Genomic DNA, 26,706 nt, shown 5'->3' with positions numbered 1-26,706 from the left:
CCGCACAGCGCGCTGCTCTCCCCGCCGCGGGGCCGAGCCAGAGGGCGGCTGTGCGGCGCTACCGGCCGGCAGGACCGTGGGGGCGGTTCGAGCCCAGTTGTAAAGGCGGCGGCCGCCCAGCGCGATCGGGGCGGGATCTTCCTGGAGCAGCCGGGCCGGCGGAGGAGCGCAGCGGCCGCGGCCGGGAGCGAGGGACCAGCGTGGTTGGAGCGGGTGAGTCGGCCCGGTCACCCGCCGGGCCCTTCCCCGTTCGGCGCTGCCCGGTCACCCGCCGGGCCCTTCCCCGTTCGGAGCCCTGGTCAGCGCCCGGTAACGCTGCCCACGCTGGCCCTCCGGACCGCACTACAGTTCGCCACTGGGAACCCCAATTACAAGAGAATCAATCAGGAAGGAATAGGCTTTTTTTCCACCAACCCCCCCCTCCTTTTTTTTTTTTTTTAATTTAAAAAAACCCGACAAACTCCGAAGGCCTCCCAGCACTTTACTGAAGTGAGATTGTACCGTCTTTTTCCCCCTGGAAGCCTGCAGGCGAACCTCAGCGGGACCCTGGCGTTCCTGCTCCGAGTCCTAGCCTGCTTCTGCTGGGTAAATGCTGCCGCCTTCCATCACACAGAATAAATAGTTTATCTTTCGCTAAACCTGAGCCAAAGTTTATTGTAAAGAAACAGGGAGCTGTAGTCACTGGGGCTTTGAGGAGGCCAGAGGATGAAGTCCCAGTTCAGCACTGGCATTTAAAGGCGTGCGCTGTGCAATTGGCCATTTTCTCCTTCCGACAGGTGAAATTATAAATTTGGAAAATGGATGTTTGCAGAAAAGACACTGAAATCATAACATTAACAAAATCGTTCATACTTGTTTTGATAAATTAATTGTAGCCATCCTGTGATACTTAAATATTTCAAAATTAACGTGTAACAAGAACTGGAGAACTCACTTATTTTAGTAGGTATCAAAGCAGGCTTGATTTGCCAGGTTGAGACCATTCAACAATTTGGTTACTAGGCTAGGAGAAATGATGGCTGGTCTTTGGAGGTCAAGGTAAGTTTTGAAAATAATACACAAATTTAAATTGAAGGACAGTTGCTGTGAAATCTTTGTAAACTGTACAGTTTTCTAAGAGTCAACCTTGTTTGTCTAAAGCAAGCAATATATTCCTGAATGTATAATGGCAGTGTATACATTAGACATTGCCCTCATCAGAAAGAATGTGCCATAAACTTATAAATAATTAGAGAACAAAACGTTACAGAGATTAAACACTTGTGATCAACTAGCACACACAGTTATCTAACCAAAAAGGTCCAACACACTAGAAAATGTGGCATGCAGGAGATGCAGCCCTGTAAAAATTTAAGGCACCTTTTGCAGTAGTAACATGCCCAGCGCTTCCTTAGTTTGTTACTCTGTATTGGGGAGAAGGGGTGTTGAACCTCCCATTTTAGTTTCTCTTAATAAAACATGTTTTTCATAAGAATATTTTACTTTTAAGGTTTGATTAGAGATTTCAGGTATAGGGTCACTACAGAAAGAAGGTATAGTTGTTTGCCTTAAGAACACCCCTAAAAAACGTGCCCCAGAAACTACTTGGGTCAAGCTTCAGGAACATAAGATAAATAGTACTTCTGTGTTGTTTCCTGAGTCTTTTGAAACTTTATGCAATCATTAAAAAAATAAAGCCTTTAAAACAATTTAACCTCATTTTACAAAGCAGGATCAAATATGCAGTAAAAGGACAAATTAAGAATGAGAAGCTGAGCATAAAAATCTTAATTATCTTCTGAGCTCAATTCTTTAACCCAAACTTCCCATCTAGTATGCTTTTTTTTTTTATACTGTCTCTCAGAAGTACTCGCATTCCAGTATGGAATGAGCTACATTCAATTTTCCTTCCTGTTAACTTGTTTCATATGATGGTACATAAAAAAGTATCTAAATTCCATGTGTTATGACATATTTTCTGTATGACTTTCAGTTGTTTGAGAGCTGGGTTTTGCCACAGGTAGCACACTGAGGATTTCCTCTGTAATCACTGTTACCAGTACAAGACAGCCCGCATGTGCGCTTTGGCTATAGACCTTGGCTATTTTACAGGACTCCAGAGCCCTTTGCTCCCATGCATGAGCTGTAAATAATAATTAACAGTAGCAGCTGTGCTTTTTGAATATACTTATACAATCACTCTACTCCTTTAGCTTCAGAGATATACAGACTATACAGATACCCATAACAGTGTTTCTAAATGCTGAAAAAGTTCTTAAACCAGCTAAACCTGTGATTTTGATACCTCAAACATTGCTGTTTGCTGTAAACAGATGTGAACTTGAGGTCGCATTGAGATCATCTACAGTAGCTAGCCTTATCACCTCATTATATTATACTATACCAAGTAGATACCTCAAGCAAGAAAGGAAAGGTATTGCGTAACAACCTATTGCCACTTAAGCAATACTTGCTGCAAATAATGTGAGGGAAGCCTAATATATCATCTTCTATGTGGTGATTAATCAATTCCTCTGTATTTTTTTCTAGCTCTGGGCTCAAGTGTCTACTTGGGGTATATCATTATATCATACATGTGAGCCCAACCCAAAAAACCACGTAATCTACACAGAAAAAACTGACAGGAAAACATTAAAAGCGATTAGCTCTGCCTTTTAAAGAATACAATGTGGTTATCAGTACTACTTTTTCCTGACAGAGAAAAGCTGAGAGGAATGGATGATGTTTTTTGCAAGTGTGAGAGTTATTCTCCTGTTTGGGAGCTGAAGGCATCGTGATTTGCTCTGATGTGTGTTGGGGAACAGATGTAGAAAACAATACAATAGGAAGAATGTCAGGACATGCTGTGTTGAGGAGAGGAAGGAAGATGTAATACATTTTCTTAAATCAAGAGTAGTAAAAGAAATGCAGAAAGGATGGTAAAATGTAAATAAACAGGCTTCTGCATACAAGTGCAGTGTTTGCAGTATCTTGAGTATCATTAGCCTATTTTGTGTCCACAATTAGGCCATCTACAAAAGCCTATTTTATATTTAAACAAATTAAAGTAGTGAGTAAAATTGCTGTTGTCATCCTTTCTTGAGCCTTGTACTTTAGTCTGGGCACCAACCAACTCTGTAGGTTTGATCCTGAAAAAATTACCTTTGTTCAAAATGTACAAAAAATGAGTACTGTGTGTAGATATATCCTTTCTTAAAATTTCTGATAAAGAGTTTCTGCTGCTGTTCTTGTTTAATGCCAGATTTTATTTTAGTGAGAACTAAGTTCACTGTTACACAGAGCATGGATATTTGAAAAATCTTCTCTAAAATGGCTATATATCCCTGTGTTTCTTAATTGTATTTTTAAAAAAGTCAAAGCTCACTTCATTACTACTCACTGGCAGTAACCCACTTTCCCCTTCCTATCCGCTTAAACTGTATCTGTTTTGCAACATTATATAAAATATTTTGTTCCTTGTCTTGAAATGTACAAGTTTGCTTTTTGTTTCTTTTCAGCTTTCAGTATGGCTTCTCCAGCTTTACTCATGCGTGTGGTTGCCTCTGCATATTCCATTGCAGAAAAAGCGGCAACAATTGTTAGAAATGTAATGGCTGCAGGAGATCTGGGGATAGTGGAGAAGGTATTACTTTTACTTTGTTCTAATTTAATTTCTCTTATTAATACTGAATTAGATACAGGTCAAAGTGGTATTTTCAGAGATCAGCAGCTGGGGAAAGAAATACAGTCCTCACCTCTCTTGATACAAGAAATATTCCTTACTAAAGGATTAAAATAGCACTGGAAGGAAATACAGTCCTTACCTCTCTGATACCAGAAATATTCCTTATTAAAGAACTAAAAAAGCACTGGAGAAGTGTTTTTTGACCAATATTTTTAAAGAATGTTCAGACACTTTCAAGAAACACACCATAATTTTGTCCTGATTCCCCTCACAAAACACAAGTTTTGGATAGCATGTCAGAAATCATAATGCAGCATCTTTCTCATTTATTTCCATACCTATGTTTTAACATCTGTAGTACAGCTTAAAGTACTGTGCCTTTGATTAATTTTGGATTAGGATAAATCAGTGCTGAGTTTCTTAAGCTATAAAGAACCTTAGATTTGATTGTAAATCAGTTTTCAATATAAATTTGGAGCTTCAACTTTAATTCTAAATAGGAAACAAAAATGAAATCAGTTATCTGCCTAAAGTTCTTAATTTGCTCTGAGTTAGTAAGATGCACTGATAAGCCAGGACCTTTGTTTTGACTATAGTACTAGAATAGGTGGAATTAACTTTTGAAATTAATTCCAGCTTTACAGGTATGTCACAATATTATGGACTGCATTAAGTATCTATATTTTTTTTGTCTTTACGTTGAAGTAATTGTTGGTATTTACATTCTTTACATTTAAGCAAGCACTTTCAGCCAGTTTTAAAGAAAAGCCTAATCCTTTATGACTTCTACTGTCAGTTCAGACAGTAGATACAAAAAGATTATTTTCCTTTTTCATCAGTTATCTTCACCACTATGAAAACTTTTGCAAGTTTTTCTTACACTCTTTTTTTCCTAAGCAATCAAAATCAGAGGTATGGGGAGAGAATTAAAAAAAAACCACCCCAAACTGGAGACTAATGATCTGTGTTTTCAAAATTATTTAGATGCATAGCAGGATTTTCAGACACTTGTATGTACAATTATACTCTCCCACATAATCTCCTTTTAGGTTCTTGGAAAAACTAATGCAGCTTCACTACAAGAAAGCCTTAAAATACTTGCATCCAGAGGTACAAAGGAAGCACTATCTGTACTATGATTAACCTGTTAATTTTAAATGCATAATCAAGTTTCCTTAAGCTTATTTTTTAAGAGTCCAGCAAGTTTAAGGTAATTTTAACTACAACTAAATGCTGGCTTCTATCAGTTTAATTCACTTTCCCTTTAAATAAAATTACATGTATTAATATTATTTCCCAGTAAATCAGAAATGCATTGCTCAATCATATTTTAATATAATAAAACAGCAAATGAACACAGTTTAAGCTCTATAACCAATTAATACTTATAAATATAGCATAACAAAAATGATCAGAAGCAACAGGTGATACTGGTTCTAAACAGGACTGGTTATACCTACTTTCTATTTAAATGAATACTACAAACACACAAAATTAGATCAACAACAATGACCAACAGAAGAGGTTCCTGTTTTAGGGACTAGTGATTTCAGAATTCCTGCAAGCTTATTGTCAAAGGTGGCTGATGAAGAAAGAGGAAAAATGCAAGAGAAAGAACCTGTTATGTGTCTGTGCTTTATAGTCTGGTGGGAAGAGGTGCACAAGAACAGAAAGTGCTGTTTCTTACCATTCTCAGCGAGCAAACATCAAGACCAATTTCAATCGGCCTTACTGAAAGCTTTAGAAGAGCTAGGATGCCAGTGTTCCACCTTCTCCCTCAACACATTGACCTCCCATCCATTTATTTATCTCGATGAGGAATAGTTCAAATACAGTTGAATTTTTAGCTAGCTCCTCTCCTGATAGCCAGTTTTATTTCCCCTTGTCAGCTCTAAGCTCTCCATTTATATTGCTTCTCCTTTAGCATTTTTACTTCTTTTTTTCTCTCCCTTTTTTGGTAGGTAGACATTTTATCCAGCCATTCTTGCATTGTTGGTAACTGTTTTGAGAAACTATTTTATACTGGTTTATGTGCTGTGCTGAACAAAGGACATTCTCTGCAATAACCTGATCTTTCTAAGTCTAAGCTTAGTGCCAAATTCAACCCAATTTATTAGGGGACAAGAAGGAAATTCCAAAGAAAAGTACCAAGTTTCATGGAAGTAGGCAATCAGATATGGGACCGACTTGGTTTTGAGCATGCAAAAATTAACCCATAACATGATTTTAAATGGAATATTCCATTCCTATCTATAGCTAACTTCTGTAGTTGGATAGAACACACTTCGTGTTGTCACCAAATAAGATATAAGCAGATAAAATTTTTGTTTGATTCAACTAAGATGCAAATCCTTGGGTGAACTGACTTTCTTAATTCCACTGCTAACAAGTATTTCTTACTGGTATTCTGTCCCTGGACCTAAAGGGCTCCTCCATTCATAGGTACGTGAAGATTAAGGCAGGGAAGTATTAATAACTTATCCAATTCCACTATATAACAGGTTATTAATGTTTAAGAAGAAATTACTGTAACCCATCTGGCCACATCCATTTGGCTGCACTGCATCTTTTGGGAAGACTTTCAGTCATTGTTTCATGTCATCTTGAGACACCAAATCCACTGTTTCCTGTCTAGTATTTTTGCTGGAAAAAAGTGTATGGGTGTTACTGTCTAGTTAAATTTCATTGATTAGTTTCTGGCCCTCCTTGGTCTTTCTTTGCTAAACTAAGGAACTGCTCACTACTTAGAAGATTATACATCATAATTGCTTCCAGTTGTTTCTTTTTTTTTTAAACAAGTTAGATTAATTGGACCTTTGAATCGCCTTTTACTAACACCTTCCCTATATTGGCCCTCTGTCCTAATTTGCCGTGTCTCCCCAGTGAGCCTTAAAATATTTTTTCCTATTAACTAACTAATTTTTTGTTATCTCTCCTCTTGTATTTATTTGGGTTCATACTTGTATTAATTTATTCTGTGTGGTATTTGCACAAATACATATTCCGTACAACTGCACCAGTGCATGAGAAGAACACAGCATATAAATATTGTTCTAATATCATACCAGTCTATCTTAGTTCTGGAGCGTACAGGGAGTCTCTACTTTCAGTTTTTAGCCTGCCTCTCTCAAGATCACTTACTAGGTTGATGATTTATCAAATTAGACTTCTTTTCTATTACAAGGTAGATACTCAGAGTGATATATGGGCCATTGCACTGTGAGGTTTGTTGTTGTTTGGAAATACAGAAATTCCTATCCATCCTTTCACAGACTGGAGCCAATGACTTGCAGACCAAAGCTGACAGACTGGTACAAATGAGCATTTGTGCTTCCCTGGCACGGAAGTTTCCCAAGGTGACAATTATAGGAGAAGAAGTAAGTACCTGGTTTGTTTCATACTAACAATTTAACTTGCTATAACTTGCAGTAGAATTTGCTTTGGCAGGTTTTAGGAAATCGTTTGGGGTTTTTTTTGTTGATTTTTTTTTAATAGTATTTTCATCCCATTTCATCTTTCCACTGCATTAGCTTCATCAGGTAAGCTGCAAGCAAATCCAGTTCTAAGGCAAATTCAAGTGACTCCAACACCTTTTTCCAAATAATTCTGAGAATCCTTTTGTTAGGAACTACCCACTGATGAGGTAACCGAGGACTTAATTGAAGATGGTCACTGTGAAGAAATACTGAAGAAAACTTGTCCTGCTCAATACATGGGAATTAAAGAGGAGGAGGTAATGCTATACATATGTTTTCCTATTTTACACTCTTAACTACATTACTTACTGATTTTAGCTAAGGATGTATTAAGAAAAAACATGATTTCAGGGTTGCCAGTTTTTCTGTTTAGTTTGAAAACTGAAATGTAGTCACAGGAATCACAGCTCCAGAGCTGGAAATGCTGCATAGCTTTGTGTGCAATAACGAGAAATGGAAATTTGATTTTTACAACTTGTGATTCAAATTAATTTGGAAGGAATCTACTTTGGACATAAGAGAGTAATGTCATTTCCATGTTCAGTTTAAGCTTCCTATTAAGATATTTGCTGAGAAGTTCCAGTCAGTTTTTAAGCTTTTTTTGTGTAAAATACTACTGTGGCTTCAGCCGTATCATAATGTTGAAAATTCAAATCTCTATTTCCTTGCTGCTATAAGGAAATAAAAGCACTAAAATAAAATTTATTCTTTGCATGGTAATTTACATTATTTGCATTTGTTAATTTTCCTTACTTTTTTATTTTTAAAGCTTGTAATATGGGTTGATCCCTTGGATGGAACCAAGGAGTACACTGAAGGTTGGCTTCTCTTTTAATTCTGCTAATTAAAAAAAAAATACAGCAATGTAATAAAGTAGCACATACATGCAGATAGTTTTATGACAGAAGTTACATAGACTATTGTTTCTTGAGGCTGATATTGTTTCTGGCTTTGAGTTCTATGGAATTTTTTAATCATTCTATTCAGTTCTAACCAGTACTGAATATTTCTGACACGCTACTGAGTGTCCACCGGTATTCATCATTTCAGGGAGCAAAGGGCTGCTTTTGATTGCTGGCAGGTTGTGTTTTCAGTCAGACTCACAAATTTTGCATACTTTGAACTCAGGGACTAAATCTCCCATTTGCACATGAATATGCTCAATTACATTTACATCTTCCTCTTGAAACAACCCAAATACCACAGCTGTATTTGTAGCCCTTCCAAATAAAACATCTTTCCGCAAATCATAATTTTTCAGTTATGGGAAGAAACTTTTTTCAGGAAGGCCTAATTTGTCCCCATAGACATAGACTCTAAAATTTATTAAAAAGAAAAACCTCCAAAATCAATATGCTGAAACTAATCTCCTGCTGCATCTTTTAGTGAAAAAGATGTACAAGTGTCAACACATTGCTAGTTTTGAATACCGTTGAAGAATTCACACCACAATTATAGAACGTCATCATATACTGCTATTTAGTTGTATCTTTAAAGTTTTCTCATTATGTGTTAATTAGAATTCTCTTAATAGAACTAAATTATATCAGGGGCATTATTTTTGCAGACCTTAAGGCTAAAAAAAATACTACCCAACCTATTACATCTGAAAATCCTGATTAGTATTTGCATTTTTATGATACCACCCTGTGTATCAACTTCTGGACTTTAATTGAAGGGTTGTTTTTTTTAATATATATATTCTTTCTTTTTTTCAAGCATATCTACATTCATATTATTTCTGTACAGGTCTCCTTGACCACGTAACAGTTCTTATTGGAATTGCTTATGGAGGCAAAGCAATAGCAGGAGTTATTAACCAGCCATACTACAACTATGAGGTATTAAATGTATTGATTTGTTTAAAAGTTAGGTGATTTCTAACTGTCACTTCTAAGCCATTTCCAGTTAGTACCTTTCAAATGACAAGCAGTGTGTAGTGGAACTAATGTTGTAATATAAGGTGTTCGGTCTTTTTATTAGATATATACAGTTTTGAGAAACTGAATCTCAGGGACCTATTAACAGCCATACTGAATCCTGAGGCTTGTGTAATACAGTATATATTACATATATACTGCACTTACTACTACACTACATATAAAGTACATACTGTAAAACAAGTACAGATCAGTGCTTTGGCAGTCTTTGCTAGATATTCTTTAGTAAATCCATGCAATACGTGAATGTGTGCCATAAATCTCCAGCCCTAAATAAACCAAGAGTACTTGTCACTGACAGCTGGGTTAGAGTGTATCAGGCCAGGTTTCAGGTATAAGTCCAGGATGGCCAACCTACAGGCATTCACACATTTGGAGATAATTTCAGTATTAATCTGTGAGGGGGAAAAAGCTCATGATACAGGCTGATGACTTAAACTTACTAAAATTGAAAGAAAAAGCTCTCGAGCTGATGTAATGCATATCATCAGCTGCATCTATATGTGGTATATGTATGAGGAAACATTTAAAATTACAAGATATGTTCAGTTATGGATTGTGCCTGAAGTATGGAGATATACAAATATTAATTTGTCAGTCAATGGAGGCAGGATGTAACGTACCACCACAATGTCACAGATAAATGAGTAAATAATGTCATTGCCTTAGAGGGAAAGAGCGGGTTTCTCACTGTGGGCTCTAGAGTAGTTATTTTTACGTGCCACTGTTTAAATGCATAACCCAGTATTAATATTATACTCCCTGATACGCAAAGATGTCTCTAGGTACTTCTTTCCATTTCTGCTCTCAGTGCTGATCGCAATGATTACCCATCACTTGGACTTGTGTACCTTTTTTGTAGGCAGGAGCTGACGCTGTGCTGGGCAGGACAATCTGGGGAGTCCTGGGCATAGGTGCCTTTGGATTTCAGCTCACAGAAGCACCTGCTGGGAAACACATCATCGTTACCACCCGTTCTCACAGCAGTACCCTGGTCAACGAGTGCATCAGTGCCTTGAATCCAGACAGTGTCATCAGAGTTGGAGGAGCAGGAAACAAGGTATGAAACTCCAAATCTTTTGGTTTTACTGGAAGGTGGTATCTTTGGAATAAGAAAAAGACCTTTTAAAGAAATCATTTGCTTACTTGCATGAATGTACAGCAGACTTCCTCTTCCTTCCCCAGCTCATTTTTTCTTCATTCCTAGCATTCAGTCTGCTGTAAGGTAGACAGAGGTACAGAAACATTTGTAACAGTGGCTGTGGTGGTCATGGCTGAGGTCCATCTTCCCCAGTATTCTGTTTCTAGGGGAGAAAATTAAAAGTTATAACACCAGAATGACTGAATGGGAATTCAATTTAATGACAATTATAGACATTTCCTTCTGTTCATGTTAATACAGTTCTTATTCCAACTACCTAGCAGCACATACAAAAGGATAAAAATAGGAGTACACAGTGATATTTCCTTTGCAAAAGTTTTCTGCATATAGGGAATACTCATTTGCTACAGTTTGTAAAGCTTAGTTTTGTCATGGCTGTCATAAGCAGAGTGTCCAATCTCTTTTCTCCAATGTGTGCAAGGCAAAAATGGCAACAAGACAACACGGAGATAGTTTCCACTTTATTTTTTTTAGTACTCGCACAAGATGGGAATTCTTGTTTCTGAAACTAAAAGTACACACACTGATCTAATCCCTGTTTCCTGGTGTTATTTTTACCCATTTCTAAATGCCTAGATCCTTTGCAATGATTGCCACTCTCTATTCATAACAGATCATTCAACTTGTAGAAGGCAAGGCATCTGCTTATATATTTGCCAGTCCTGGGTGTAAGAAATGGGATACATGTGCACCTGAAGCTATTCTACATGCCGTGGGAGGTAAGTTAATAGTATTCAGAATTCCAAGATAAATTAAATTATATCAATTAAAAGCTATTTATACTTTTCATAGAAAAAAAGAGTTTCCAAACATGGAAAATATTTTTAAATAGTCATGATTCACTAGGAGCTTTGAGCCCTGTGAAATCAACAGTAACTCCAAAGGGACAGCAAATTATGCTCTGGAAAGCATGAATGATCTGTTTTGTCCTGGACTAATATGGTCAATAATTGTTAGATAATTAAAAAAACAGCAGGTCAAGGGAGGTGATCCTCCCTCGCTACTCCACTCTCAAGAGACTCCACCTGGAGTGCTGTGTTCAGCTCTGTGGCCCCCAGCGTAAGAAGGACATGGACCTGCTGGAGTGAGTCCAGAGGAGGGGCAGGAAGATGCTCAGAGGGCTGGAGCACCTCTCCTATGAAGACAGGCTGAGAGAGTTGGGGTTGTTCAGCCTGGAGAAGGCTCTGGGGATACCTTACAGCGGCCTTCCAGGAGTTAAAGGGCACTTGTAAGAATGATGGGTCTGACAGACTTTTTAGTAGGGTCTATAGTGACAGGACAAGGGGGAATGGTTTTAAAGTAAAAGAGGGCAGATTTAGATTAGGTATTGGGAAGAAATCCTTCACTGTGAGGGTGCTGAGACACTGGCACAGGTTGCCCAGAGAAGCTGTGGATGCCCCATCCCCAGGGGTGTTCAAGGCCAGGCTGGACAGGGCTTTGAGCAGCCTGGTCTAGTGGAAGGTGTCCCTGCCCAAGGCAAGGGGGTTGGAACTAAATGATCTTTAACGCCCCTTCCAACCCAAACCATACTATGGCAAAAGCCAAAATCCAAAATTATGGGTATATTAATTTTAATATTTTAAAAATAAATGTGGTTTTTTTTCATTGGCTTCTATTTTACAGTAAAATCACACTGTCCTACTAACTGGATATAATAGTGTGGACACCGGATTCTTTAAAATAACAAAAGTAGGCCAAATCATGAGGTTGTTCCTTCAATGTACAAACTCCAAAATTGAGTCATTCATTTAATTCAGTGGTGTTCAGCCAACATAAGCCACTTCACCTTTCTAGGGGGTAAGAGATTAGAGAAGTTACAAAAAGTCTCGCTAACAAGTATCTGAATATGTTTTATTGTTATACTACTTCTGCTTTTTGCTTTGATAGATCTTTTACCACTGTATGCTAAAGTTGTGGGGTTTGATCTCCTAAATTCTGTCAAGTGAGGACAACAGTTCATAAATAATGACATTATTTAAGTCCTCTGCAGTCTCTGGTGTTGATAACTGGGATAGCTTTAAACAGGTTAGCTCAGGCACAAAAACCCACCAATCTGGGGCAGCAGTGCTGTATTTAGGCTCCTTGATATGTAGGTATCTCGTGGTTAAATTAGCTTTGATAAAGATCTGCGTTGCTCTTGCTAAGTAATTCTAGAAAACTAGTTTAAAACCAGCTGGGGTACTTCTATATTATGTTAGTTTGTTGAATAGATTTACCCTGGGTTTTACTTTAACTGAGGATTCTTGTTTCCTTCTTATCCACCATCAATGTAAAAAAATACTCAGGAAGTATTTTAATTAATCCATGCGAGAGAGATGTTGTTTTCTTTTTCCTGAAACACAAGTTAAGGTATTGTTGAAAGAAAATGAAACCATTACTTGGTTTCAGTCAATGAAAAACTGTCACATTTGAACTGGGAGCAAAGATACTTCACATCTGGAGACAGGCATGTGTACACCAAAGACTGACTGTTTTGTTTAGTTATTATCATTTGTACTAATAAAATAGATCCTCTCTCTCCAACTTTTGCTTGCTGGAATGTTAATTTTTATTTTCTTTGCAGGCAAGATAACTGATATCCATGGAAATTCATTTCAGTATAACAAGGAAGTGAAACACATGAATTCAGCTGGGATCCTTGCCACTTTGAGAAATTACGACTATTATTCCAGTCGTATTCCTAACACCGTTAAACAATCTCTTGTGCCTTAAAGCAGCAAAGCATCTTTGCTTGGCCTGGAAGGCTGAAAAAGTGAGCTTGGAAAAAAAGAAAGAAGATAACTGAGGTTGAAATTTTGTTTTATAGAATCTGAACTGAATTCTTACATTAAGGCGTTCAATAATTTCAAAATTACATACAGAATCTCTAGGTATACAGTGGATCAAATTGTTTTGCTGCGTTTAGCAGACAACATCAAAACAGTCACATTTCTTCAATAGTTGTTTTCCATATTCTTTGGAGTATTCGTTCTTCATTACTGTGCTTAATATACTGTTAATCATAATACTACTGTCCAAAAATAATCTTGATATTCAGGGCACAAAATCATGTTAAGTCCTTTACCTGATCTTGCTCAATGATTTTTGTTGTATGTAGTCAACAAGGGTTTATTGTGTTAAATACAAATGCACTAAGAATTTGCCTGGATGGATTAGACCATTTATAAGAAAGTTGACAGTTTTGGTTCTTAGAAGTGAATCTTTGAATTTTTTGACCTGCGCTCAGTTTTGGAATGGCAGAGATTGCTATTTGTGGTGAGCTAGGTTGTCTGAGTTTTGCAGGAGCAAGGACACAGTCCAGCTGGGCCTCTGACATCTCAAGCAGGGGTTCTTGGATCACTGATCCATTGAAGATCAGTGAAGCATTAATACAGCAGGGCTCAGGACCCCTCAGTCACCTTCTCATATGAGAGAAGTAGAAAAGCAATTTAACCAAGTTTGGTAGTAAATGCAACAGTGGTTTAACAAGGTTCAAGGGCAAGGTATACTTGATTATTTACTGCACAGAGGACAGGGTCAGACAGAACTGTCAGGGAGGTCCTCCTGTTGAGTCCTGAGGTTCAGAAAGGACGCCCTTGTGTTCTAAACTCCTTCTCAGAGGGGAGTTCAAGTGTGGCTAGGTCCAGACTTAGTCTCAGACTTGGTCAATGGTTTATATTTAAAGGACACACATCCTGCACAATCGATCCTTTATACTACTTAGCTAAGATTTCAAAAGTTTAGCATGCTATTAATCACTTACCGAGAATCTGTTGAAGCAAGGAGTCTCTCAGCCTCGAGGAATAACCTTGAGAGGTGTCCCGGCTCCAGGGGAGACCCTGTCGTGCAGCCTGCTGCCATGCAGGAGAGCTCAATGGGCCTTGGGCTGTCCACTGTTTATGGAGTAAGATAACAGACTCATGGTTGTCATTGCATACTGACTACGTAAGTTAGTTTCATTCCCACTTAGCTCAAGTCAGACCTTGACCAGCACTGTTAGGTGGGCACATTTTCAGTATCTGTCTCCTACAAATTCAGTTTGAGTTGGATACAGCCATCACAACCACCACAGATAGTTATCACTTGAGCATTGTCAGGGAAACCAAGGGCAGGATGGAGGGGCAGGGGGAGCACACCACCAAACACAGTTGAGGAGAACCTGAGGAAACAGCACCTCTCTGATGATCTGTGTCAGGGTCTATACAACCTCAGTCTTGAAAAGCTTTGGGCATCCTAGGTCACTGTGTTATACATGGGGACAACAGAAATGCCAGAACTTGAAAAATTTCATGTCCAAATTTTGAGAGAAATGAAGTTCAGGTGCCTTTCCAACAGCCCCAAGAATTGAGGAACCTGACACTACCACTCCCCCTTCCTGTGGAACACAGGCATGTTAGGGGAGGGGAGAGAGCAGGGAACAAAGTTACCCAAGATGAACTTGAAAACTGGAAAGCCTGTTTCAGTCAACTTTTCCATAGGTGTGGGAGTTAGGAAAGCAGGATTCAACTCTTCAGCCCACTTGAACACAAAAGAGAACAAGTAGTAAATCAGCTAAAACTGGCAACCTTAGCCAAAACAGATGAAGCCTCTTCAAGTTGAATTGAGGATTCTTGAACCAGTGGGGCCTGTATGTACTTTGTTTTCTCCAGAATTCGTGACCCTAGTCCCTCACGCTCAGATTAAGGGAGTCTTAGGGCCTCCCTTTCCCTAACAAATGTGACACATACTGAGGCATACCATGAAGAGAGATCAGTTTAAATGGACAACACCATAGTTGTGCTTATAGCTGTGCTTTTTTTTCTGTTCTCTGTGTGGATACAAGAGTGGCATATATCAAGGTCTCAGGCTTGTGGTGTCACAGAGGATGCCTGAACTTGGCTGCTTGTTTACATAAAGACTGAACACCTAAGCTCTCTGAGCATTTTTTTAACTTAACCTCTCCTGACACTATAAATGGCAAAGTAGTCTGCAAGTTACACTGCACCCATTCTCATTTCCTCCCCGCCCACAAGATTTAACTCCTGTGAATAACTACACTCTTGGTCCACTCAAACCATCTTTACGCTAGCAGTGAACTTCAAGATACAAAAAGCTATGTATTCCATACAGAAGAAAACTTCAAAATTCAGTTTTCAACAGTGTGTTCAAGTTACCTCTCTCATAGAATCACACAACATATTTAACAACTCTAATTGTCCTTCCCTCACAGCAGGGTAACACCAATGTGACTTCATTGGTTTAAACTTGGTTCTATTACCAGCAAGCAGGAACACCTTGACACCAAAAGATACGAACAAGACAACTCCTCCTAAACTGTTCCCAGTCTCTCCCAGTGCACACATGGAAAAGGATCTAAGGAAGTTCCTTCCCTAGTGAGGTCAGCTTATTATAACATTTGCAGACAAATCAGCAAGATTGTCACTTACCTCATTCTATCATCATCAGCCAGTCCATAATGCTATCATGACACTGGATTAAAGCTGCATATATAGGAACAATGCATGCTTTTAATCCTTTCATCTACAGCCTACCTTTCTTGTCCTTCCTCAAGCACATGACTAGTAAGAGCACGCAAGACAGATTCAGCCTGCTTTAATTACAGCCTTCTTCATATTTTGACCCATTGTACATTTATTCATTCCACATATTGATAGTGACTTAAGTTTGAACCACATAGCAAGTACAAGATTAATCTAATTTCACTGCCTAAATTACATGTAATTTTCACCTTTATCTTCTGCAGGATTCTTGGATATAGATGCTTTAGTGTTCACACCAAAGTCTTCACATGAATTTGCAAAGCACATTAAGATAGAACATAGAATGACTTAACACAAAGCCTGCCATAATAAGTCTTTCCATGTAATCATTAAAATACAAAGCCACGTACAGAGTAATCTTCATCTATGTCTCTGCATCCTTATTTTCCTCTGAAATCTGCTGTTTGAAAATTTCCTCAGCACAAGCTTCTTTCTAATTCTGTAATTTATGTGCTTGCTCATTTAGTATTACCTCACTGGCAGCAAAACACAGCATATATCATCAGCTTCTACCTCATGTATAAAGACACTTATGTATGGAACCATTTTCCATGCTTACAGAAACTGTAAAACTGCTAAAACAGGAAAATATTAAGGTAAGTTGAGATAAAATCCAGCAGGAGGAATTAAGGATAAAAGCCAGCACATAAAGTTCAGTCATGCTTTAGCTATACCACAATGCCCACTGCACAAAAAAGCACTGGTCTACCAATCAAGCATTTGGTAATTTCTCTGCTAGCACATTAGGTGCTACAGTACCATCCATAAAATAGACTAGGGAAAAAAGCACAGTGACACTGCAACGTCCTTGCAACAATGTGAACTTGAATCTGTCTCCTGTGAAAAACTGCTGACACAGCATTTTTTGTCATTCATTCCAAGGCTCGCTTGACCCACTGCAAAATCTGTGCATTTGTGAGGAGCATAACAAGTAACACTCTACGAAAACAGATAGGTTAACCCACTATACTCAAAAGCGTCGGTACACATTGCGCTGTTTGTTTCAGTATATACAGAAAGGGGATCAAGCTATCTCTACAGCTGCCGCCAGACACCTAGCTCATGAGAGTTTTCACGGTTAACGCCCGCAGAGCTCTCGGGAGGGCTCTGCCTAATCGCCGGTGCAGCTGTGAGAAAAAAACCCAGCAGCCTCCGGCCACACCGAGAGGCAGGGCGGCCTCCTCACAGCCACCAAGCTCCCCTCCGGGGCTTCACTTAGCGCCAGCCGGCGGAGCCCTGTGCACAACCCGCTAGTCACCTCCTGCCCGGCTCCAACCTCACCGCCTGTCCCCAACCGCGGCAGCCACCACGGGAACCCCACAGAGCGGCAGCGAGCAAACTACGCCCCGCCTCACGCGCCCCCTCATGGCTTCTCCCGCCGGAAGTGACGAGCCGCGGCTCCGCCCCGCGGTGGTGGGCGGGGACAGGGGCGGGGCCCTCCCGGGTGGCCCTTGCCGAGCTGGCGGCGCCGCGCGCCCCGCCCCACTCTCCCCTTTGGTTCCGGCGCGGCGCCGGCAGCGGTGGCGGGATGGCGGCGCTGAGCCTCACCGTCAGCGCGGGGAGCCCCCCGCTCGGTAAGTGCGGGCCGGGCCCCGCTCCCCCTGCTCCCACGGGGGGGGCCCGGTGGGGCGCTGCCCCCTCACCGCCCGGCCGGCTGCGGCGGGGCCGCTGTGTTGCATCATGCGACGCCGCGTGTCCCCGTGTATGAGGACGGGCGAGGCGTGAGGGGAGGCCCGCGTCCGTCCGTCCGTCCCGCCGCCGCCGCCCGGCCCTGCTGCGGCCGGCGCCGTGTGCCCGCTGCGGCCTTGGCGCGGGCGGGGCGGGGAGGCCGGCGGGTGCCCAGGGCGACCCCCCTGCCGCCGAGGGGGCCGGTCCCCGCGAGCAGGCCGCGCTGAGGGGGCCGCCGGGGCTGCCCGCGCGGGGTCCCGCTGGCACCTGAGGCGCCGGGGAGGCGGCGGCCCCGGGGCCCGGCTGCCTGTCGGGCCCGGCCGCGGTGTGCAGGGCCGGGGCAGGGCTGGTCCCGCCGCGGGTCCCCGCGGGCCGCCTGTCGGGTAGCGGTGACAGCTGTCGGCGCCCAGCGCCGCCTCACGCTGGAGCAACCGCGGCGCCGGCAGACCGAGCCCCTGGGGTGACTTGGCAGGCTGGGGCTCGGTTTGCAGGGCAGCCCCGCGTCGGATCGCGGGCGTCTGAGCTCAGCCTCATCGCGGCTGGCTTTCGCTGTCACTTCTCATCTGCTGCTAAGGCTGGGCTCGCCTGGGGAGCAGGGTCGAAGTTGCACTGCAAAATCCTGCTTTTTCAGTTACTCGCTGTTCTTCGGTGTTATCTTACCTTTAAAAATCTGAGAACCTCCTTCATTGCACTTTCTGCCAGCTGGAAACGGCCTTTTATACGTATTCTATACCATTTCTCCATTTTGTTACAATATTCAAAATACATTTTCCTCCCGTTCTTCATCTTACTGATTTCTTTTTCATGCTGACGTTCCCAGGTGCGTTTCAGAGTTGAATACAAGCTGCACAATTACAGATTTAAAGAGTAATAATACATAAGTTTTAAATAACATTTCTTCTGATACTTGTTTGAGCTGCTTTGCTAGAAAAGATATGATGCAACGTGAGCAGTGATTAACATAGGTTTAGGGGCTTTGGAGGATTCTTTTATTTTGATAGCTAGTGAGTGGTACTGGAGATTTAATTCAGGAGATTGCATAATTATGTCAGAAATATCACATATTACAGATGAAACACTTGAGTAAACATTTGTATTGAGAAGGCAAGCATACTCATCCTATTCATTCCAACCTCGTACTATTCACCATAGTTGTGCACTGGGAAAAGTGTAGTAGCTTTCAATATCATTAGTATTAATTACATAGCTTGGTGTGCATAATACTTGTAATTTTCAAAGCACTTCCGTGCATGTTATTAAAATACTTCTATGTCTTGCAAACATATTGCATAAGGGATGTCATCCTGACTTTCACAGATGGATAACTGAGGGTTGGGAAGAAGAACCTTGACTTACTGTGGATAAAAGCTTAATGCCACAAGAAGGGTTTGCAGCTGAGCAGGGGTGAGAGCTAGGGAATTCCTAGTGCCAGTGCTTTGTATTTAGGCCAGCGTATTAATAGCTTACAACATCGTCTGCCATGGGTAGTCTGTGCATTGCTCTAGGGAAGATAGTGTGCCGTACACTTCATGAAGACTAGCAGGTTAAATGCCTTTTGAGACCTAGAGTATAGTTCTTTGCCTAGTTCAATTTAAGTAATAGCTGCCTATTCAAAAGCTTGCTGTCTTTATATGTGCTTCTGAGCAAAGTAAAAGAACATGAGCTCCTCTACTTATGCTCAGCAGGCTGAATCTGGACCAGAGCCAATCCAGAAATACAGCCAAGTTAGCTCAGTGCTTTGTTTGAGCTGCTGTCGTGCTATAGAGCATCAAGATCAGAGAAGGTTTGCATCAAGCCTCTCTGGATGTGGGCAGAGCTGTCTTCCAGTTGATGATGTAGCCTAAAAACTTCTATCATTCTTTTACTTCTAGAGGCCATCCTTTATTGTCACTGGTGAACCACTTTGAAAAGCCTGTGTAACCCTCCTGCACTTCTACATGGATAGAATTTCTTGAGTTTTGAATGGCTAATCTTTCCATAAACATTAAATCGGGTTAAAAAAAGTCTCATCCTTGCTCAGAAAGCACTGGTATATAAAGTAATTGATCTCCTTTGATGCATGTATCAGGGCTGGGATAGAGTACATTACTGTTCAAAATTAAAAGCAATTTGATTGCATTCTCTACATATATTGGGGGACAGGACTAATATTATAATACCTTTAGGAAGCAAAATGTACTGCTGCCAACACTTGCTGAGCTCACTGCAGGTTATTGTATGCTGGACATAATCAATTTGGAGCTGTAAGACTTGCCAAGAATAAGAAGCCTCTTGCATATGAGACTGAACATTGATTTCTTCCCTGGGCAATCTTACTTGAAGGAGCCAGTTCAGTCACCTGGTCTTATTTGATAAGAAACATAGCTGTTTTGTTTCTACTATGAAAGATACCTTTCCTGGAAAAAAGTTCAGTATTTTTTTCTCTTGTTTTTTAAAGGAGTTCTGCTGACGGTAGAGCATGTGAAGAATGATATTGAAATTTCAGTGGAAGAAGGCAAAGAAACCATCCTCCGTGTGTCTGAGTAAGTGACTTTGCATCTCTCCTTCTAGCTTTGGGTCAGCAGTTTTAAAAATCACATGCTTGTAACACTGACAATAACCTTTTCAGGTAGAGGAAAGAGAAGAATACGGTTTTATTCATCGCTGCATTACTGATGCCTCCTTGTCGCACAGGCAAAACATTTACAATATATTCTAAACTTGATCTTTGAGGAAAGAGCTCTGGTATTCTTATTTGCATTCACATACCTCTGATCATTTGTGCTGTACCAGTCACTTCAGTGTTTAGATATTTGCCTTTTTGAAGGTGCCATGGATTATCAAAAGTAGGGCCGTTTTATGTTAGGCAAGATTGGTATACATGATTCCTTGGACTTATACATATGTGATGAAAGGAATTCCAAAGGTTTATATGGCATTATTTTGGGTTTACTGCTGCATATAAGTGAAGGCATGATGTTATCTTGAGAAGTGCTAATTAACTGTGCCATGCTATCCAGTGTATCCTTCTGCATCCTGTAGGAAGGATATTGGAATTTTTTGTAGAAATCTATTGTTTGTCCTTCTAAAACCACTCTGCCATTGGAATAAATATTTCCAAGTTTATGGCATGAAGGTTGTTTTTATGATCTGAGTACGATTGTATGGATATCGGAAATGCAGGACTAATGCTGTTGGTTTTGGGAAGCTGCACTGTCATCTTAGATTCCATATCAGGTAAGATACCTGGATATATATCAAGAGGAGATATCCTGATATCTTAAGTACCAGTGACATATCAGTGGAAATTTCCTGATGTCTAGTGTCTACAGTAAGGAGCATATTTTGACCCATAAATATTGCAGTCCTAACTTAAAGCATCTTAACACTATGATGAGTTTGGAATTAGTGATTATAAGTGTAGTTTTTGAATACTGGTTGTTTTTTTAAAGAACAGGGGGAAAATCTGTTGTTCACAGACTTGCTGACAAACTCCAATTTTGTAAGCTATTTCAGTAGAAGATGCTGTTAAAGCCACCAGTGCATCATAAATTAGTATTCCTGAATGTCTATAGAATTGCTATAAAAACAACATAGTATATTTATGTTGTGTTGCAGAGATCCTGACTTGATCCTCTTAAATTAACACAGACTGAGCTTTTCCCGCTGTCTTCTAACCTCAGGGAAAGAGTGCCACTATATATATATTTCTACAAAAAAATCAAAGCACAGGATGATTCACAATCTTCAATCATAAGGATTATTTTACTGGTTGCAAATATTGCTTTCTGTTTAAAATGTTGGACTTGAACTCAGATATGAGTTCTTTCCTTACTGTAATCTCATTTTACATGTTACGTGTTGTCTTTTGCTGTGGCTAGTGATGGCATGGAATTGTGATTTTGAACTGAAGCCAGAGGAATGTGGCACGTTGTACTGGGACTGAATTGGTACAACATTAAAAAATTTCAGTGCGTGTTATGCACATGTGGGATACAGCTTACATAAGAGGGTGAATTGGGTGGTTTTTTAATTGCATGAGAGAGTTTTCCCCTTAAGTTGCATTAAGTCAGATTTTGGTTCCGTTTTCCTTTCGGAGTTCAGGCATTGTGTGTATGTATATACCAAAAGTGCTGTGACACACAGGGATAATCTTGGAATAATACAAATTTACATACTTGGCTTTGAAATAGTATTTTATTAAATGATTTTATAGTACCATGCCTTCTTCCCACTGCATTACAAAAACACTCATTGTAACTGTAATTGAAATTGTCAGAAATGTAAAGCAAAAGCTCTTCTGCATTTTGGCCATGTGTGGATAATATCTAGAATCATGGTTCCATCAGATGGAATTTTTTGTGTGTTAATGTCCTCTCATCCCTGCCATTGGATTACGTTTCAAAAGTTATTCCAAACCTCAATATTGCATTAATCTTCTCTTGTTCAGTTGAACGATAATTTTAAAAATTGATTCTCTATTTTAAAGTCTGTTAAAAGTGTATCTGTAACTTGAGAAGCATCAGCCGAACTCATATCTCAACTAATGCTTTTGGTAAATGGATTTCATGGCATCATTTCTGCTGAAGCCATCTTATTTTGGCATGACTTTGAAATTCACTTAGGATATTTCAGGCTGATTTTTTTTCTTTTTTTTTTTCAGGAGACCATTAGTTCTAATGACTTGACTTAAACAAGAGAGAACATTTTATTTATTATTTTTCTGGGTTATATTTTGAAGTTCAGTTAAAATCTGGTGATAATCTTTTCAGCTAACTAGCTGAAACTTTGCTGTCAGCTAGTTAGCTGAAAAGATTAACGCTAATTTGAGATTATTAATTTTACTTTAGAGGTTATTTTTGATGGCTTAGCTTCAAAACTTCATGCTCCTAAATAAACCGGTCTGCTAACTGCTGATGGCTTTATGGAGTGTTTTAGCGTAGCTGTATCTTATCAGATAACAAACTGCAGTACAACTTTTCTGGTTTTTGTGAGCACATGCATACTTCAGAGTAGTATTACCATCTTGTCTTTTGCTTCTTGAATATTTGCCCTAGTATTTAATTACGTGGCATTTTATATTGCTTTTGAGAAACTTACTCTTTTCCTGTAACATTACCTTGTCCCTGGTTTATTCTTCCGTATTCCTGGAGTTAGCTGGCGCTAGCTGCAAGGAGCAGCCTTAATGTTTTTTAACTTCTTCAAAGAAAGGAGGCCAGTTAGCACTGTGTTTGGGTGGAAGTAGATCTTTTATTTCCCAAAGAAAATAAACAACTTTTTAAGCACAAGTTAGATTTTAGTCAGAGTAACATTGTTACATTTCATGTATTTATTTAGTTTTGCTGGAGTAATCAAGGGGATGTGTTTGGTATGAACTACTGCAAACAAAACTTCAGTTTTCATACACTTTCTGTAGATGCAGGTGTGTTAGAAATGTTTTTTCTTCTAAGTTTGAAAAAGCTTCATTAAAATCTGATAGAAGTGTGAAATTATAATAAGACATACTTTGTGTATGTTTAGCCCTCCACTGTGGCTTTTGGTTTTAGTTATATTTTATGACTCTTCTGTATACTGGATCCTAGAAGCTTGAAAAGCTAGAAGCAAAAAAACTACAAATGAACAAAGTTCCTTAGGTTTTAGTGCAGTTAATGTGACTGGCTGATCTATTTGTATTAAAAATAGGACTCATTATAATTGTTAATATATCAAGAAGTCTTCTATATCTTCTCCAGAACTTCCATTGATTTTTTGCAAGGCTTTTTGAGGGCTATCAAAAATTCTTTTGATTTTATAAAGGACACAATAGGTGTAATGGGAAGTACGGAACAATGGCAGAACAGAAATGAAACCTTGTTTGGACAAGTGTAGCATTCAGTCCATTAAACTGAGTGGAACAGAACACTTACAGGAATGCTTTTTGTTGGTGTCAATGCTTGCTTAGAAGCAATTGGAGCTCTAATTTTGTAATTTACACCTATGTGGGACTGTGGAGATGAGTATTATCTGGAGAACTGATGGTTATGATGTATCTTTCTTCCAACGCTCTTTAGTAAATATTAATGAAAATACATTTATCTTAGATGAGTTTGAAGTTAGATTTCTGACAGTACGCAGCTTTTTGAAATACTGTATGTGAAGGTAGAAAGGGAGATTAAAACAGAAAGAACTATGTTCTTTGGAGAGCCTTTCGCCTGTGGATCTATTGAGAATTTCCAACAGCAGAATGGGAAAAACAAATTTAAATTAGCCTTTTATTTGGAGAAGACTGGGTAAAAACCAGAAATACAGAGAGCTAGGTTTGTTCAACAGGGGACAGTCTCTATGAAGTGTGAATTGAGTAAAGTGAGTAACAAATAAACATGTTTTTTAACCCTGATGCTAGCCCTTAAAACCGTAGTGGAGACCTCTTGTTTCCTCTGTAGATTCTCTAGGAATCCCCTTCAAAGGCAGCCTTCTTGTATGAAAAGAAAAGAAAACAAATATTGATTTAGCTGCTTATATTCTGGAAAATATGTAGCTCAGGTTACACTTCTGCATTCTGTCAGATGTGGGGAGAGTTTTATTCTTTGAAAGTATAATTAGAGTTTTATTTTCTTGATTTTTCTCTGTCTGACCAAAATTGTTTCATGTTTAGAAGCTTGTTGTACCATCTGGTGATAGCAAATCAAAGATTAATATATCCTTTTGTTAGATTATTTTTTTTATTTTATTCTGGTGATCTGATACCTGTTGATTCACCCAGAAATTATTTTGCATTTGTTTTACACCTGTTTCAACTATGTGTATGATTAAAATTGAAATTGAACTGGAGGTAGTAATTTAATATATCTTTATCTTGCCTCTTTCTTTTTTTAGGCATGTTTCATTTACAGATGTGAATTCAATAGCTCGTTATCTGGCAAGAGCTGCTGGTTCTGCTGGGTTGTATGGTTTGAATCTGTTGGAACACACTGAGGTGAGAAGGAGTCATGCATCTGGGTTTTTTTTTGGTTTTTTTTTTGAATTTGTGTCTATTGTTCTGCATTTTATTATTAGACTGTTTCCAGCTATGGGATGCTGAGGTTTCATTTTCTTAAGCTTGCTCCTACTTATAAAGAAGAGTTGTAAATCTGAGCTTTGAAAGGGTTGCCCTTTTCCACCCCTGCAAGAGCAACTCCTAACCTGACAGTTCACTAACTCAGGTTGAAGGTGGTGTCTGCAGTTTTCCCTCTTCACTTTCCTCAGCTCTGTTGCCATCAGTTGCTACCTTGTAACACTTAGTGTAACACCAAGGAACACTACTGAATTAGTTTTTGCTGTATATGATGGATAAACCCCTGACCCCAGTTTTATTCAGTGAAATGTGTTGAGACATCACCACACAGATGGACTCTTCCCTCCTGCATGGTCCTGTATTCTGTAACGCTTCCCTCATGATGCCATGAGGGCATCAGAATTTTTGTGCCGAAGAGGGAACTTCTTTGGTCTGCCTTGGTTATACAGGTTACAAAAAGTTATTAGGAACTGTGAGTATGATATGAGAGGGAATTCAGCTTGAGCTTAGCTCAGAATAATCGTATGCTGAATTTTAAGTTGGTAGCTGAAACTTACAGATAAATTGAAATTTGTTTCCTCTGAGATCTGGGGAGGGACTGAAGGTCTTGATTTAGCTCTTTTCTTCAACTACTTGAGGCTAGTAGTAATCATTCTTCAGCCCTTATAGCTGGTCTCAAGGGAAGTGTGTCTTAGTATAATGCTTGTAAGGTATTTAAGAAGTTGTAGGTTATTTTGTTGCTATTTAAACTTTCTGACCAAAACCCTTCTTTTAACTTAAGACCCAAGAGCTCTGCAAACACGCTTTCTAGACTGGTATTTTTGATAAAATACTACTTATTCACTTCTGCATCTTTCAAAAATAAAGTTGTAATTTGAGAATTACAGTGACAGCTGCATTTGTGGTGGAAATATTTTGAAGTATAACTGCAAATGACTGAAATGAATTCTGTGGTGGTGTAATTACATCTGTGCCTGCCACGTTGGCTTGAATGTTGGAAGGATTCCTGATGCGGTTTAAAACACTTGCACATGAAATAGGGACAGAGACATTTAGCCTTTTCCAGGATTGAAGGATTCAATTTATAGACAGGGCTACATTATTAACCAAGAGCCTGATTCTTGATTTTTCTTTGTTTATGGATCAAGATACATTTCATTTTATAGGAGAAGACTGTTTTGCAGGAGAGAGGGGAGGGAAATGAAACGGAGGAGGGATTAGATTTCTTAAAATCTAGAAGGAGATGAGGCAGAGAAGATAGGGACTGAGGGGAAAATGGTGTACTTATGCAATAGCAGTACCAGGAAAATCAAATAGGTTGCAAATATGGTATCTAAATAGTTAAAGGATAATGAAGATTATTATATACTCTGTGTGATAAAACCCACTGATTATTTTTACCAGTGGGAATAGCTTCAGTAAAGCCAGTATTTTCAGCAGTTTGAATACATCCTGAAGGAAAAAATTAAATTTAATCATTTAGTATAGTTCTGGGTGAATCTTTCAGTATATGTTATTTTAAATGTTCTTTAAGCATATATTGTGATTTATTGCCCAATATATTTATGTTCCAGTTAGTATTTTCTGTTCAGCTATTAAATGGATTGTATATTACTTCTGTTTTGTTTTTTTTTGTTTTTTTTTTTTAACAAGCTACTTTCTTACTCCTGTTGTAACTTTGACTATCTTTTGTCACTTAAAACTAGATTGACCACTGGCTGGAGTTTAGTGCTACAAAATTGTCTACAGACAGCCAGTTTCTTTCGGCAGTCCAAGAGCTCAACCACTGTCTGTCTCTAAGAACGTACTTGGTCGGAAACTCTCTGAGTCTTGCAGACTTGTGTGTCTGGGCTGTACTAAAAGGTATCATTGCATGTTCTCACTTTCACTGGCTTGCAATCGGTGTATGCCAGGAGTCTCCAATTTACCTTTTTCTGGATGCCAGTAGCAAATCTTAGCTGTGTGCCAGACTGTATACTATTGTGCATACTGCTCTGGCCTGTGCACTGCGAGTGATGGCAATAGTATAGGAAACACTAGAATTTTTTTTAAGTGGTTGTTATAGTTGAAAATTTATGAGATGTAATCATTGATGGGAATTTTGTAATTTCTTTTGTGTTAACTCTAAGAGTGTCTTTTTATTACGTGTTGCCTAAATATGAAAATTTGCTGTGGCCCAAAATTTTGGATTAAATATTTAAATTATATTGCAATCCAGAGTAAAATTATATACACAGACCTTTCCATGACGTTTTCTGAATAGAG

General features: G+C 39.3%; 2 protein-coding genes and 1 long non-coding RNA gene across 13 annotated transcripts in view; 2 read left to right on the top strand and 1 right to left on the bottom strand.

The window, feature by feature from the left end:
- Positions 1–110: 110 nt before the first annotated feature.
- Positions 111–13,380, top strand: BPNT1 (3'(2'), 5'-bisphosphate nucleotidase 1). 3 transcript variants are annotated; one of them, XM_037406033.1, is made up of 10 exons: positions 147–213; positions 522–585; positions 3,498–3,622; positions 6,937–7,041; positions 7,290–7,397; positions 7,910–7,958; positions 8,890–8,981; positions 9,943–10,140; positions 10,856–10,961; positions 12,806–13,380. In XM_037406033.1, the coding sequence occupies exons 3-10, from the start codon at positions 3,506–3,508 to the stop codon at positions 12,952–12,954; spliced, it is 924 nt and encodes a 307-aa protein (XP_037261930.1). In that variant the 5' UTR covers positions 147–213; positions 522–585; positions 3,498–3,505; the 3' UTR covers positions 12,955–13,380. The 3 variants fall into 3 exon arrangements, with proteins under 3 accessions (XP_037261929.1, XP_037261931.1, XP_037261930.1); XM_037406032.1 differs by lacking the exon at positions 522–585 and having other exon boundaries at positions 111–213; XM_037406034.1 differs by lacking the exons at positions 522–585; positions 3,498–3,622 and having other exon boundaries at positions 111–213.
- On the bottom strand, positions 7,893–17,125 carry LOC119156370. 3 transcript variants are annotated; one of them, XR_005107091.1, is made up of 6 exons: positions 15,648–17,125; positions 14,649–14,739; positions 13,985–14,114; positions 10,227–10,384; positions 9,932–10,024; positions 7,906–7,980 (listed from the first exon to the last, which is right to left on the bottom strand). It is a non-coding gene; the product is annotated as an uncharacterized LOC119156370 (long non-coding RNA). The 3 variants fall into 3 exon arrangements; XR_005107090.1 differs by having other exon boundaries at positions 7,893–7,977; positions 14,649–17,125; XR_005107089.1 differs by having other exon boundaries at positions 14,649–17,125.
- Positions 17,126–17,203: 78 nt separating this feature from the next.
- EPRS1 (glutamyl-prolyl-tRNA synthetase 1) overlaps positions 17,204–26,706 on the top strand; it is a 39,243-nt gene continuing 29,740 nt past the window's right edge. For 5 of the 7 annotated variants that reach the window (XM_037406024.1, XM_037406022.1, XM_037406019.1 and 2 more), the window contains exons 1-4: positions 17,205–17,335; positions 19,867–19,951; positions 24,264–24,363; positions 26,148–26,304. In XM_037406024.1, coding sequence (XP_037261921.1) covers positions 17,290–17,335; positions 19,867–19,951; positions 24,264–24,363; positions 26,148–26,304 — 388 coding nt within the window. In that variant the 5' untranslated portion in view covers positions 17,205–17,289. Of the gene's footprint in view, positions 17,336–19,866; positions 19,952–24,263; positions 24,364–26,147; positions 26,305–26,706 lie in introns of all 7 variants that reach the window. The other 2 variants (XM_037406018.1, XM_037406017.1) reach the window with 1 other exon arrangement.

Source organism: Falco rusticolus, chromosome 12 (genome assembly GCF_015220075.1).
Source record: "Falco rusticolus isolate bFalRus1 chromosome 12, bFalRus1.pri, whole genome shotgun sequence".
Classification (NCBI taxonomy): domain Eukaryota; kingdom Metazoa; phylum Chordata; class Aves; order Falconiformes; family Falconidae; genus Falco; species Falco rusticolus.
The sequence above is the reverse complement of the archived record's forward strand: the minus strand, read 5'-3'. Positions and strand labels throughout refer to the sequence as shown.

Coding starts and splice junctions, on each gene's coding strand:
- BPNT1 (XM_037406032.1), top strand. CDS start 3,506: ATGGCTTCTCCAGCTTTACTCATGCGTGTGGTTGCCTCTGCATATTCC. Junction 10,141..10,855: donor TTGGAGGAGCAGGAAACAAG/GTATGAAACTCC, acceptor TATTCATAACAG/ATCATTCAACTTGTAGAAGG. Junction 10,962..12,805: donor TATTCTACATGCCGTGGGAG/GTAAGTTAATAG, acceptor TTTTCTTTGCAG/GCAAGATAACTGATATCCAT.